Here is a 14,741-nt window from a genome sequence, read left to right as displayed (position 1 = left end):
TTTGTGTGAATAAACACTAAACGCGAGTTAAATGGAAATCTGTGAAAGAAGCGACATCATTATTTATCAAAACAATCATATCGTCAGTTTTGCATTGATCAGCTTGGCTGCAGTGCATTTTGGGGGTTTATGTGCATCTATACAAATCTTGCAGGTAAGTGGTGAATGCAATTGGGCTTTTGTTGCAGGTTGTTATAAAGAGGATGATTGCACACGCATGCAAAATTATTTAATTTGTGTCTGTCTAGTTTTGACTGTATGAGGGTGTGGCGTTTTATGAAAATTATATGAAAAGTTTGTTTTGCTTTTAAAAATAAATCTTTTTTTATACCATAAAAGTGTGAGCAATAGTTGCACTAAAAAGTCACATCCAAACGTGGTTTCCACGTGTATATAAAACACAAAACATTTTAAATAAGTCTGATCTGTGGTTTTACTGAACATCTTTACTTTTAAAGACATTTAACTCAACACAAAAAAATAATCCTGTTACACAATCACTACTGTGCGTCTCATAAGCCAACCTGCAGCACAGACCAGTACTTCTTCAAACGGTGCTAAAGCTACACCTGCAGGGGTTGCTGTGGTAGCACAGTGACACATCTGCTGATTGCTCATTGACTTTTTTTCTGTCACATCTCACCAGTTATGTCTGCAAACTCAATCATACACAAGAAATTGGGTAAACATAAAAAACAGCACATATTATGCTTTCTGTCTATCTACATCATAAACTTAACTTTTTATATAATTTCCCGTCTTTCCTAAAGCCAAAGAAATTCAATTTAAAATCTTAAATAAAATTTATCCTACTAAGGAATTTCTAAGGACAAAATTTAAAATGGACACTGGGAATTGTGGTTTTTGTGAGACAGAGAGTGAGAACCTGGAACATCTTTTCATTGATTGCATGATAGTTTCAGAAATTTTGGCTTGATTTTAAGATGTGGATCCAATCCAGAGGGATTCAACTATACTTTCACTTCAAAAGAAATCCAATTTGTGTTAATTAATAAGATTGGAAATAATAAATATGCTATCACTAATCTGATTATATTAGTTAAACATTATGCTCATAAATGGTTTTTTTTTTCCAAGTATAAACCTAATATGGAAGAATGAGCTAAAGTCTTATGCAAAATCTTTAAAATATGTAAATGAAAAAAAAAATGCTGGCAAATTTCTTAGTTTCTTGGTTAATTTCAATTTCTTCATATAAGGTCCCTTTTTTCCTCTCTATCTCTTGTTTGTTCTTATTTCCAATATGTTTTTAATCATTTTTTTGTAACTTTCTTTTGTAAGATTTGGTACTTTTTGTTTTGTATAGTAAATGGTTAAACAAAGTAAAAAATAAAAAAAACCATCATCAACTTAAGGGAAAAAGTGCATTATGATAAAGATAGAAATGCCTATTGAGACTATCATTATCACATGAGCATGACAAGATACGTCTAATTGTGACTACTTGATAATCACTGGGTGTCCTTCAGTTCACAGCTGTTTCTGAACTTGATGTGCAAAACTTGAATCCTTACTAAAGCACTAATGCCTTTGGAATGAAAAACAATTAACAGATTAGATAATCCGATGTGTCTTCCAGTCTCTTCATTTCTCACTCCAGTAAAATTCCCTACAACAGCACCTTCCCTGGCTCTGGATTCCTACCAGTTGGGGGTTGCCTTGGGCTTCCTGAGGTACACACCCTGGGCATTGAAGTCAGCGCCCCTCATCCTTGGAGCTATCTGCTGTGTCTCTGACAGCAGCTATTGTGGCCTGTGAAGTAAACCTGAGTAAGTGATCACATTTTTTACTCAGAATTTACTTTGACTGCATGTAAAATGTAGCTGTTGCCATTTGCTTCAGCTTACTGAACAGCTAAAGGCTTCTAATTGGGGAACAGTATACATATTGTTCAATATTTTCCAGTGGTAGAGGAAACTTTGCACAAACATCTTCCTTCTGATGCTCACCATTTGGTGAACAGTCGCCTCGGTGTTGCTGTCATCTGCCTTTCTGATGCAAATTAAGTAATCATATCTGAGTCCAAAGTAATTTATCAGTTCATCAATGTAGACAACATGTTTATCCATTCTGGATAATTATTTAATAATCATTAGTTTCAATCAGTAATACTAAATATTGTGCAATGCACACCGTTCTGATATTTCACTGTAAGTTTGCCACTCCGAACAATTTCCAGTTTCCTTTATCAAGTTAATATCAATCATTTTAATAATTTGTCATATTCTCTTGTAATGTTTTCAGTGCACAGTCTTATTCCAAAATGATATATGATGACTCATCTTGTCCTGTGAGCTTAGATTTTAACTTGTGTACTCTTCTGTTCTTACATTTTATCAAAGTTTGTTTTTACGTGTGATAATAAAGTTAAAGCTAGTCCATTTCAAGTTTTTTTTTAAGAGGTTGTACAAGTTTCACACTTTGCTTCTTTTAGTCATTGTCTGTTGTCTTTAAGCTCTGCTGTGCAGCTGCTTTTTGCTTGGATATTGTGGCTTTCTGCTTCCACTCTTCCAGGGTGTAGTGAGTATTTTTAAGGTTGTTAGATTTTTTCTGAATTCTTTCTAGCACTCTGTTAAGTTACTTTAGTCACGTTTGTAATCCTATCTGACAACATTACTGTATAAACAATAATAGATGGCAGTTTAAGAGGCATCCTGTCCAGAATGCCTGAGTCATTTACGATGTCTGTGTGTGCATACTCTGGAAAAACTAACATCTGACCCACCTTGCATGACTGAATCAGTAATTACAGGAGTCACTATGAAGATCAACATGACCCTTTTCCATTAGTACCGGTACGGGCCGGTACAGCACGGCTCTACTCTACTCGGTACCGTACAGGTTGTGTTTCCATTATGCTTTCAGTACCGGTTCCAGTGGGCGGGGTCCAGAATCCAACATGCGTTACCAGATGGTGGCGGTAGTGCGCCATTAAGCTATTGTACTAGCCACCACTTAAGTGTTAGAAGAAGACGACCATAAAACAAAATGGAGGGTGTCGTGGCTTTGTTCAACTTACTTCTCAGTCTGTGGCTTTTTGAACGCCGTCGAAGACAAGATAGTCAGAAATGGCTTCAGGAAGCAAGGCAAAGAACTCTGGAGAAGTACAGGAGAGTGTAGGAAGCCCTAGTTACAAAAAAGAAGACAGGAGGCGAGCTAAACGACGTGTGCGGGTAAGCTAAAATGCTATTTTGCTATTGCATGCAATAACATATTATAAAAGCCGAGTGTAAAAGTACATAAATGTTGATAAAAAAACTGTTTAATAATACATATGCCGTGTATGTGTTTCAGATGATTCGCCTGCTAAATAATAATAATCGCAGCAGACCTACAGTGTGGGCGCATAACAGAGCTACTCAGTGGTGGGACGTTATTGTACCTGGTTTCACAAAGAGTCAGTGGTTGAGGAACTTCAGGATGTCAGAACAATCATTCATCTACCTGTGCAATAAACTACGACCGGCTCTGGAGCGACAACATTCAACTTTCCGCCAATGTGTGTCATTAAAGAAGAGGGTGGCAATTGCACTGTGGAAGCTGGCAACTGGATCCGAGTACAGGAGTGTCGGACATCTTTTTGGCATCAGCATCACTACCGTGTGTAGATGTGTGCAGGGGTTTTGTGCTGCAGCAGAGACATTGTTGGTGCCAGAACAGATCCGTTTTCCTGATGAAGAGAAGTTCAGAGAAATGGCCCTTTACATTGAGAACCGGTGGGGGCTCCCACACTGTGTGGGTGCTATTGATGACAGTCATATTCCCATCATAGCACCACAGCAGCACTATCACACTGATTATTTTAATCGAAAAGGTTGGCATTCCATTATCCTGCAAGCTGTTGTGGATGGAAGGGGACAGTTCTGGAATGTGTTTGCTGGATTGCCGAGGAGCCTGCATGATGCCAGGGTTCTGAGACTGTCCACGCTGTGGGAGTAAGCCATGAGAGGAAACCTATTCCCAGCTCATTTCAGGACCATTGGCACAGCGACTACTGGCTACTACATCCTGGGTGACTCAGCTTATCCATTGCAGGACTGGCTGTTAAAACCATTTTCTGACAATGGAAGACTAACAGCAGAACAGCAGATGTACAACCAAAAATTTAGCAGTACACGGGTTGTTGTGGAAAATGCTTTTGGTAGGCTGAAGGGAAGATGGCGTTGCCTTCTTAAAAGGAATGACTGTGATGTTGAACTTGTGAAGTCCATGGTGCTGACCTGCTGCGCTCTACATAACCTGTGTGAAAGTCATGGAGAGTTCTGGAGGATGATCTCTGCCTTTAACCCTGTGGCTTTGCATGACTTTGTCATGCAGTATGCAAAGCAGTTCATAAAGTCTTACTGTTTTGTAGCAGAAGCTTCTTACATTCAGTCTGCACATTAGATCTGTTACACTCATCTGGTTTATCACTTGACTTTGCCTGACTAATGGATTTTCCCTGACTTTCTGTACAAAGCTGTCATTTTAAAATGTGAAATAGGAACTCTTTCTTAGTTTTTGCTCGTAAAACATCAAGCTCAGTGTTCAGACTAAGAACAGTTTTACATTTTCATTAACATTTGAAAAGTTGAATTTTGGCTTTGAAAAGTTGAATTTTGGCTTGGTTTCAAATTAGAATTGCACTAATCAGGGTGGGTGTGATGATAAAAAAAAAGCTACAGATCCTAAAAACAGGACAAAAAGGATGAGGCAGGGACATTTGACTGCAGTTCACAAAATTCATACAAATATTTCTAGTTTTAAGTTCTCCTTTAGCAAACATGGGTTTTCTCCGGGTACTCCGGTTTCCTCCCACAGACCAAAAACATGTATGTTAGACTGATTGGTAACTCTAAATTGTCACTAGGTGTGATTGAGAAAGTGAATGATTGATTGTCTGTGTGCCAGTGATGGACTGGAGACCTGTTCAGGGTGTCCCCCACCTCTCGGCAAATAAAGGGGGGGAAATAACTAAACTGGATAGATTATTATTATTTATTTTAAATATCCATCACATGGTTTTTTCTGTCATTATATGTAACAGATATTTATTTTTTACATTGTGAACTTAATTTTCTTAAATAAATGCACAAGTAATCTCTCATTAATCATGCAGCAAAATTGTCTGTTTACATACCATGTTATTTATGGCAATGATATTTCACAATATTTAACATCTTAGCATTTAAACTTACTTTCCAGTGCAATCAGAGAGTAATGCATTTAGGTAGTGAAGTTGAAGCTTTGGAAAAGGTGCATTTTAACTATCAGCAAGTAATTTAGGCAACCACTGAATTAATCATGGCTGCAATCATCTTTACATCAGCAAACCTGCTGGCTTCTACATTTAACATTTACACAGTGGTATCTGCATAAAACATATCCATCGCATTCTCTACAGTTTTCAGTACAAGAGCCCAAACTCTTCTGAGTCAATGTGAAAAGTGATGCCGCCGTCTTCTTTGCCATTTTAATCACAATAAAATGAACATGCTTTGCCCAGAACGTGACACACAGGGTCAAAATAATTGAGAAGAGTTCAAAGCAAACATTATATTTGTTCCTAAATTTAATTTAGGTACAAAAAGTTATTTAATTTTACTATTTACTAACATGAACACAGGACAAAAAGAACAAGGCAGTAAAATGTGACTGCGTTTCAAGTCTAACATACTGCAATACAACCACTACTGTGAGCCTTGTGTTAATCAGATTAACAATCCCAACAGAAGCTGCAATTCTCAGATTCTCAGTACGTCCTTACATCTGCAGGGGACTCTGCCGTAGCGCGGCTCGTGTGCTGACTGATCATAGATGCCAAATATCACTGACTGTCTTTAAATGCAAATAATCCACAAAATGTGTTCTAAAACATGTTCATAAAAAAGGGATTTTTGGAATTCATTACTCCCGTACTTTCTATGTAACTACTTAGCAAACGGACAGAAAATACTTTTTGACAGGGACAAACAAGCCCTTGAGATCATTACATCACATGGGCATGACAAATAGGACATGGCTAATTGTGATATATTTAAAACTACTGGACATTTTTCAGTTCATTGCTGCTTGACTTAACTTGGAGGAACCAGTCTTTATTATAGCGTTATTACTTTTATTGAAACATATGGGAAAAATGTCTCCCAGTGTCTCCAGGTCTCATTCCTGTAAAATGTCCTACAACATCACCTTCTCTGGATCTGGGTTTCTGTCCATCTACCAGTTGGGGGTTGCCTTGGGCTTCCTGAGATACACACCCTGGATTCTGAAGTCAGCTCCACACATACTTGGTGCTTCTGCTGGATCTGTGGCTGCAGCTGCTGTGGTCTGTGAAGTAAATCCAAGTAAGCAACCATATATTTTACTTCTAATTTATTTTGACTCGATACAAAAAGTTATTTTAAACTATGTTCTATTGCATTGCAGTAACCATACGGGATGAGATACTTCTGTTTGCCAAGCAAGCAAAGGCTTTTACGTGGGGGATATTTAACCCATCGGTCAATGTTTTCCAGTGGCTAGAGAAAACTATGCACAAACATCTTCCTTCTGATGCCCACCGGTTGGCAAACGGTCGCCTTGGTGTTGCTGTGACACGTCTGTCTGATGGAAAGCAAGTAATTATATCCGAGTTTCAGTCCAAAGAAGATGTTGTACAAGTAAGTTTATACTTCTAGAAGTGAGGAAAAATTACCACAAAACAGATTTTCCAAAGAAATATCAGGTGTTACTAAGTACTGCATATACAGTATATACATATACATGTGCAGTACATTTTCTGCCAGTACATCACTGCTTAACGTTGTAATGACAAAATACTTTTGTGTACTTTCGTTTTGTGGAAACTTTTTTTTTAGCTTAGTTAAATAACTTTGACTACTTCTGGATAAATTGATATGCTTTTTGTCAAGTCAAATTTTCAGTCCTGAACGTTTACTCAAAAGAAAGGAACTGTTCTATGTAAACCTGTAAGGATTGCAGTAAACCACCATCCTCTTGGAAGAATCTTGGTCTATAGAGAAGTGTCTAAAAAAGTTAAATCTGGTCCTCTGGACATTCAAAAAAAAATAAAACAAAGCAAATCAACAAAAAAATGTAGAAACGTTTCTTCTCTCATCCAAGAGACTTCCTCAGTCTGAGGTGCTGTTTTCAGCTCAGTCTCTTAAATAGCACCTTCTCAGAGTGGATCAACCAGTTTTGCTGCTGACAACCAAAACCAGCTGATCACATGCTCAAGAAGGACCATCAGCCTAACAATGGATCATTAGCACACTGATGGCTGTTTACTGTTCACAGAGGGCTGAGTGATACTAGCAATCACAGCATTGTAAGAGGGGGACAGTTGAACCCGGAGGCCTCCACCCCTGTTTAACGATGGACGATTTCTTTTCACAAAGATGGCCTCCTTTACTCCTCTCTCAAACCATCGTTCCTCTCTGTCCAGGATGTGAACATCTTCATCCCTGAAAGAGTGACCGCTGGCCTGGAGATGAGTGTAGACCGCAGAATCCTGGCCTGATGATGTTGATCTTCTGTGCTGGGCCATCCTTTTGGCCAGTGGCTGTTTAGTTTCCCCGATGTAAGACTGATCACAGCCCTCCTGACACTGAACAGCATACACAACATTACTCTGTTTGTGCCGGGGGACTGGATCTTTGGGATGAACCAGTCTTTGCCGTAATGTATTTTGGGGTTTAAAAGCCACTGGGACGTTATGTTTAGAAAATAAACGTCTCAGTTTCTCTGATACTCCCTCAACATACGGAATGACCACTGGTCTGGGTCTGGGTTCCTCCTTTTCACCTGATGGCTGACTGGAGTCCTGTTTGGGTTTCTTCTCTGCTTTCAGGAAGGCCCAGTTAGGATATCCACATTGCTCTAGAGCCTGTTTTGTGTAGGATTTCTCCTTCTGCCTGGCTCCTGAGTTAGTGGGGATGCTGTCTGCTCTGTGATACAGAGTCCTGATGACTCCTAACTTGTGCTCCAAAGGGTGATGGGAGTCAAACTGCAAATACTGGTCTGTGTGGGTGGAGAAGTGTGTTTAGAGAAGTGTGTTTTCGGTTTTGGGCTTGGCCCTTGCCAAATCCCAGGAGCTAATGCTTGACCACCAAGCACTCTCTGGCACACCATCCCTTCCAGGTCTTCCAGGTCTTCGTTCCAGGTCTTCCAGGTCTATCTTGTAAATGAGTCCCCGAGGTTCAATGTGATTAACCTGTATAACTAAAGGTTGAATGAATAAATAAATAACATACCCTAGGCTGGCTCCAGGAGAGTGTTCAGAAGGTTGACCTTTTCTGAGCAAAGCTGCCGGTTGTGTCTGGTCATTTTAGAATTGCACTTAGCCTGACCTCTCCCCTGACACTAGTTTGTCATGAGAGACCATTCCAGGAGCTGATGCCCCAGACAATATAGTCCTCAGGATCATGTAATGTACCCCATTAAATGTTTTCATCACTAAACTTTTTTCTTCTCTGCTGCACAATTTTCAATAAGATAACTGATGAGTCGTTGTTGTCTGTTGGCCTTAGGCTCTGCTGTGCAGCTGCTTTTTGCCTGGATATTGTGGCTTTCTGCCTCCACTCTTCAAAGGAGTAGTGAGTATTTTCAGGACTTTTTAAAATAAATTATTTCTGGCACTGTGTTAAGTTGCTTTATTCACATTTGTAATCCTATCTGACAGCATTATATAGATGGTGGTTTGAGTGGCATCATGCCCAGAATGCCTGAGTCGTCTACTTTCACTGTGTGCCCATTCTCTGGAGACACTGACATCTGTCCCGCTGATCCACCATGCACAATGAAAATGGTAGTTACAGGAGCCATTTTCAAGAGCAACATGGCTAACTATGTGAGGACCATCACTGCCCTTTCATCTGAGGCTTTGGAGGTCAGATATTCACTGTGCTGCACTGTTTGTAAAACTTTTTCATAACTATGGTCTTTTTGTAACAGAAGCTTCTTACATTCAGTCTGTTAAAGGGTCCACAAATTAGATCTGGTGCTCCCATCTGGTTTATCACTTGACTATGCCAGACTAATGCATTTTGAGCACAAAGCTGCCATTTTACATTTTTAGTAAAACCTCCTCAGTTAAATTTGTATTTACTGTAGGTTTCAGCACCTTTCTACTACATCTTTACTTGATTTTGTTAGTTGAATCATGAGTGCCTGTTAATTTGTTCAGAATCAGATCTGCTCCCTGATCACATCCATTACATTCAAGCCCATTCAAAGACTTACAGTAACACTGAGGAAGCATCTAAACCTTTAAAGGGTTGATGAATGTGAGATCAGTTTCCATTTCTTAACTGATATTTAGAAAATACTGTAATTTTTTTTAAATAAAAAAAGTATATATTTTTATTGGTTTTTTTTTGTCATCTTTAGAAACCAGATGCATCATCCCCCACCCCATTATGAATAAGATAGTGTCAGCTCAAACTGACTGCTGCATTGTTGTTAATCATCTTATGAATGACAGGTCCCTGACAGTGGGAGGATCTGTGTGTGAATTGTGTTTTTTTTTTGCGTTGTCTGTCCTGCCCTCCTCAGTGTTTGTCCCTCATGTTGCGAGCTCCTGCTGCACCTGTCCACCATTGTCCTCCCCCAGGTGTTTGTAATTATTTCTTCATTAGCGTCTCTATAAGTTCTGCATCTCGTTGGTGTTCACCTGTCAATGGATTGTCCTGTCATGGTGTTCATGTTCTGTTTCCTCCATGTCTCCATGTTCCCTTTATAGTTTTGCTGCCACGTCAGCATTTTGTTTTCCTTATTTAATACATTTGAAAATCTTTATTTTTACCTTCGTGTTCCTCGCATCTGTCTGCCCACTGGGTTCAACAAACACACAAGATCATAATTTGAAGCTGACAGGAAAGAGGAAAGAGAAAGATCACAAAGAACATTCGTGGATGTGGTGAAGGAGGATACACAGAGGGTTAGGGTGAGGTGGAGACAGATGATCCATTGTGACAACTGAAACAAAAAGATTAGTAAATGATACATGTTTGTCCAAATTAAAACCGTTGTCCTCTCACTTTAGGATCTAGAAGAAGCGTTCCACAATGGCTACAAAGATGCTATTCATTTTCTTTGGCAGAAAGGTAGGTCAAACGAGGAACAAAAAACACTGAATCATGGTTATGAGCAAGATTTTCCAAACATATTTATTTCTGATTTGTGTTTTTCTTTTTCAATTTAGATCTTACTTCTTCTATGACTATTGACATGTCTCTGGGATTTTCAATCTGTGACTTAACTTTTGAAGAAACATATCTGGAGTCCATCAAAGTGGAAGAAGGGGAAATGACAGTGAAAAAACAGGCCAAAACACTTACTTCTTTCCCAGACTACAGATCCAATCAGATAATTAACTCCACTGTGCCAGAAAACACTAAAGAGCTTCTTCTCCGTTTTGATGATGTAAAGAATGGTAAGGATTCTCACACAAACACTCTTATAACCTCTTTGCCAGCAGCTGAAGGCTTTTGCAGTTGACACTGAACAAGATGCTCCAAGTTTTATTTGTATAATGATTCAGTTTGCAAGGAACTGTCACATATTGTGTTATCAGGCAGTTGCTGGAACATCCAACAATGAGTAGACCATTAGTAAAGGTCAGCAGAAACAGAGAGTTGTTTAAAGATGCTTTAGACCAGATCACCAACACTTGATATGGTTTGTGTTGTGGGTTTGATGAAGCTGGGTGGTCGTATTGTTCACCTGCCCAACATGTAGGGATAGACCCATGTAAGGAGGGGTAGACAGCTGTCATAGTGGCCTGACGTTAGAACCCATGGGTATGTGAGGTCACCAGCACATGCTGTGAGGGTTCTAGTGGCCAAAGACCAAATCAAGACAGAATTGTAATATTGTACATCAAGTATTACAGAAAGGATAACATCTTCACCTGTCATCCATGCACAGGTAGTGAACACTTTACAGCATCTTTTGTCGTCTTGTGTTTGCTCATTGAATCAGCTGAAATACACATGTCCCCATGAGTAGGCTGTCAATAGCAATGAAATAGGGATGGCTGCTTATGAAGTGGTGTTGTATTTGGGAGACACAAATAAATGATGTTGTGTTTGGCAAATAATTTTAGTTTTATGATTCCACAAAGGACCTTTGTATGCAAGTGGCAGCATCAACGAGAGAGAACCAATCCACTCATATAAATGGAAAGTGATACAAGTGTTACTCCTGGCATCATGGAGTGGGAACCCATAGAGTTTGACTTCAAGTCACCTCTGATGGTGAGGTGAGGGACCCTGATGGCACAATTTTCTGTTGGTAACATCTTGCATTTGCATGTCTTACTTCTCCAGAGACAGCATTCTTTTATGGACATTCAACAAGACAGCGTGTCTACACATGGCACATGGCTTTGGACTGATTGGCCCAGGATTTAAGATCCTCTTGTGGTCAATCAGAAACTTTGATCTTTCACTAACTAAACATGTGGAATTTGCTCACACCTCAACTCTGGCCCGGTGCTGGCCTGCTGTATCTCAAGGACCAGTTAAAACTACTTTTGGCCACCTTGCTGAACTGAGGGAATGCAATAGCTGCATGACTCCACTCCTCCCTAAATTGTTTCCTGTGTTCAACCCTCAGCGTGTACTACAACCTGCTGACATGGGGCCAGCAAAGTGGCTTTACAGCCATCCGTGTTATCTATTTGATCAGATACTGTCTGGCTGCTTTATTTTTTTAGGCCAGTTAGATAAGGTGTAACAAAATTACAACAACAAATAAAATGTTACCTTAAAGATATTAATTGAATATTGATTTAAAAACGTGACAAACTCATTTACTTAGCTGTCATGACATGAACATCAATTCCATTATTTTATAAAAAAAACTTTATATTAATCTGCAGAAACACACTGAACCTAAAGCACTGGATGTTGAGAGAAATAATCACACATGATTTTGAACTGGATCAAACACTTGAAAAGATGATCTTAAGTAAGTCAGAAAGGACATGTAAAACACAAAGGTTAAGGCATTACCAGTGTAATGAAAAACACATATTTTTGATTTTGTGTTTTCACTGAGCTTACTGTCAGCGTAACACCTTATTATCTTTGAATAAACAGGGATAATTATGAACACAAACAGAAGTCAAATATTTTAGTATGTCCAGCTGTAATTAGTCTAAGACCCAAAAACAAGGAAAATTTCCAAGAAAATGGAACATTTTCAAGGTTTTGTTTAAGTTGAACAGCTTATATAAGGATTCATATATTCCTAATTTTTATTTTTTCTTATTTTTTCCACAAGTTGTTCATGTAATGAAACACTAAGCAACTTAAACTATTTTACTATATGTGTTTCAGTTCTTTTGTGCAGGGGGACTACCTATCTGGGTATGATTGGACTGACGATGAGAATGTTGTCCATCCTGCTTCTGCCTCTCGTCATGCCCTTTTACACTCTGCTGCAGAGTAGGAAAAGGTAACATGTACACTGAATGCAACACGGACATGTGAGCAGTATGAACTCTGGGTTTATTCTGTTACCCCCCAAAAATGCAAAGGATTATTTTGTTTTAGTTCAATAAGGAAATAAAACGAATATAATACATTTTCTGATTGTAAAATACAACAGGAAGAACAGTTAAAAATCACAAAGTGGCTGAAAATTGTTAAAGCATTGTCATTTTCAATAATTTCTGAATAAAAAAAAAAACCTAAAAGAAACAAGCTCGTTGTTGAATAAAACTGTATGCAACATAAAAACAACCCATTCATTTTTTTCATGTTCATAAATGAAAGCAAATGAGATGATTGGCACATGTATGTCAGCACATTCAAGATAACTTGAGGAGATGGAAATTAGAAAAAAAACCACATCTAAAAATAAACATCAACAACAAAACCAACACAATAACAACGACATAAAAACCAAAACAAACAGACCTCTTCTGTAGTTGATGATGCTTCATTTAAAGGAGCATCTCTCTTTGGAACCAGGTGTACAAAGACCCTAATGACCCTCCATTGTGAGGGGAGTGAGTTTAATCAGCATGTGAGTTTTGAAAGTTTAAGAATATTCAAAAATTTCATTTGATTGTTTCGTAAAATTAATACATATGTCTAAGAGAGTTAATAACTTTGGTTTGATAATCCATTTGCACAGAGACCTTCAACTTTACAATACTTGTGTGTATTTTTTTTTCTTCCCAGGCTGAAGGTGCTGGTCGAGGAGGTGCCTGTGTTTGTTGTTTGCGTTTGGCTTTTCACAAAATACTATGGATTGTTCATCCTCAACATATTTATTTGTAGTCTCCAGAAAAACCTAAAAGACTGGTGAGATGCTCCTGAGTCATATTAAACCCTGCTTAATGCTTTAAATATCAGTTTTTCTTTGAGAGTTTATCATCTTTGGATCAATTTTCATCTCAGTCAGAAAATATCAGCTTCAGTAACCTTCAAATAATAAACATCTCTTTGTCTCTGTTTTATAAAATAATAATAAGACTGTTTACATCAAGAGCTGAAATATTATAGTCCAATAATATATAATGTATTAGCTCAGGGCTGTTCAACTAAACTGCTCAGGAGGGCCACAGTTACAGAAAGACAACACCTCAGGGGCCGGACATCCAGCAATTAAAGTCATTATGTAAATAAGCCAAGTATTACAATGATCTGTTACTTTTGAAATGTGTTTATTTTGTTGCATTGAACCATAAATGCAATAAACAGTACCCAAACCAAACCCAAACCTTACCCCCCCCAATTTTTTTAATTATTATTATTATTATTATTATTATTAATAATAATGAACTCATTGGTGGGTGGGACTAAAGTCACCCGTGGTCTGAAAGTGGCCAGCAGGCCGCCAGTTGAATAGCCCTGTATTAGCTGATATGTATATATATATACTCCTGCTCACCACAAATATTTTTACAAAGTGTTCAAAGGACATTTTCATTATAGTTAAATTAAATTAATTAAATTGACTGAGAAGTAATTATATATTTAAACGCTTTGTTTTTCTTTTATAGCAAAAAATAATTCTTGATACTTTTCCACAATGCAGTGGATCAACTCATTCGAGCACAGGGGGGAAATAGACAGATTTACTGTTAATGTTATATTTAACTTATTCATAAAACCCCACAAAATTATGAATTCATCACAAGACTAAAACAGATACAGGCTGGATTGTTGCACATTTAATGGACAGTGACATCAACAGGTTTGAATCGCTACAAACCCATACTGGTGTGGAGCTCATGTCAAACAAGCATTTTATATGACTTTATTTAAAAAAACTTAAGGCAAAAGAAAAAACAAAAGATGATAATTGAAATGAACCAACTTTGTATAAAAATAGCTGCAGTCACTGCATGATGCACTTAAGAAAACCCAACATTTAATCAATTTTTTTTGATCAGCTGGTCCACTTGGACACCCCCCCCCCCCCCCCCACACACACACACATAACTTTGATCTCTGCGCTCCATGTCCTCTCTAACGCAGACAGCCTGTTACCTGCAGTGAGATCCACTTATATAATGAGTGTGGATGGCTCAAACGGATAAAAACAGACATCTGTTGATGTTCCACATTAGCCACTGATCCACCAGCTGTCTTTGTAAAGACAGAGCAGAGGCACACAGAGCGGTGTTAAACATGCAGGGCTTTGTAGGAGGGACACAAACGCCTGCAAGTGAAGCTGCTCTCATTTCAGAAGGTAACTTAATCGGTCTACATTCTCTAACATTT

General features: G+C 38.4%; 1 protein-coding gene across 1 annotated transcript; it reads left to right on the top strand.

Moving 5' to 3' along the window:
* The first annotated feature begins 6,139 nt into the window (after nt 1-6,139).
* On the top strand, nt 6,140-13,320 carry LOC119417263 (patatin-like phospholipase domain-containing protein 2). Its single transcript, XM_037684474.1, has 8 exons — nt 6,140-6,347; nt 6,430-6,662; nt 8,532-8,597; nt 8,684-8,890; nt 10,046-10,106; nt 10,205-10,435; nt 12,345-12,462; nt 13,194-13,320. Exons 1-8 carry the CDS (start codon nt 6,140-6,142, stop codon nt 13,318-13,320), a joined length of 1,251 nt encoding a protein of 416 aa, XP_037540402.1.
* The last annotated feature ends 1,421 nt before the right edge of the window (nt 13,321-14,741 follow it).

Source organism: Nematolebias whitei, chromosome 11 (genome assembly GCF_014905685.2).
Source record: "Nematolebias whitei isolate Nwh7 chromosome 11, NemWhi1, whole genome shotgun sequence".
In the NCBI taxonomy this organism is placed as follows: Eukaryota; Metazoa; Chordata; class Actinopteri; order Cyprinodontiformes; family Rivulidae; genus Nematolebias; species Nematolebias whitei.
The sequence above is the reverse complement of the archived record's forward strand: the minus strand, read 5'-3'. Positions and strand labels throughout refer to the sequence as shown.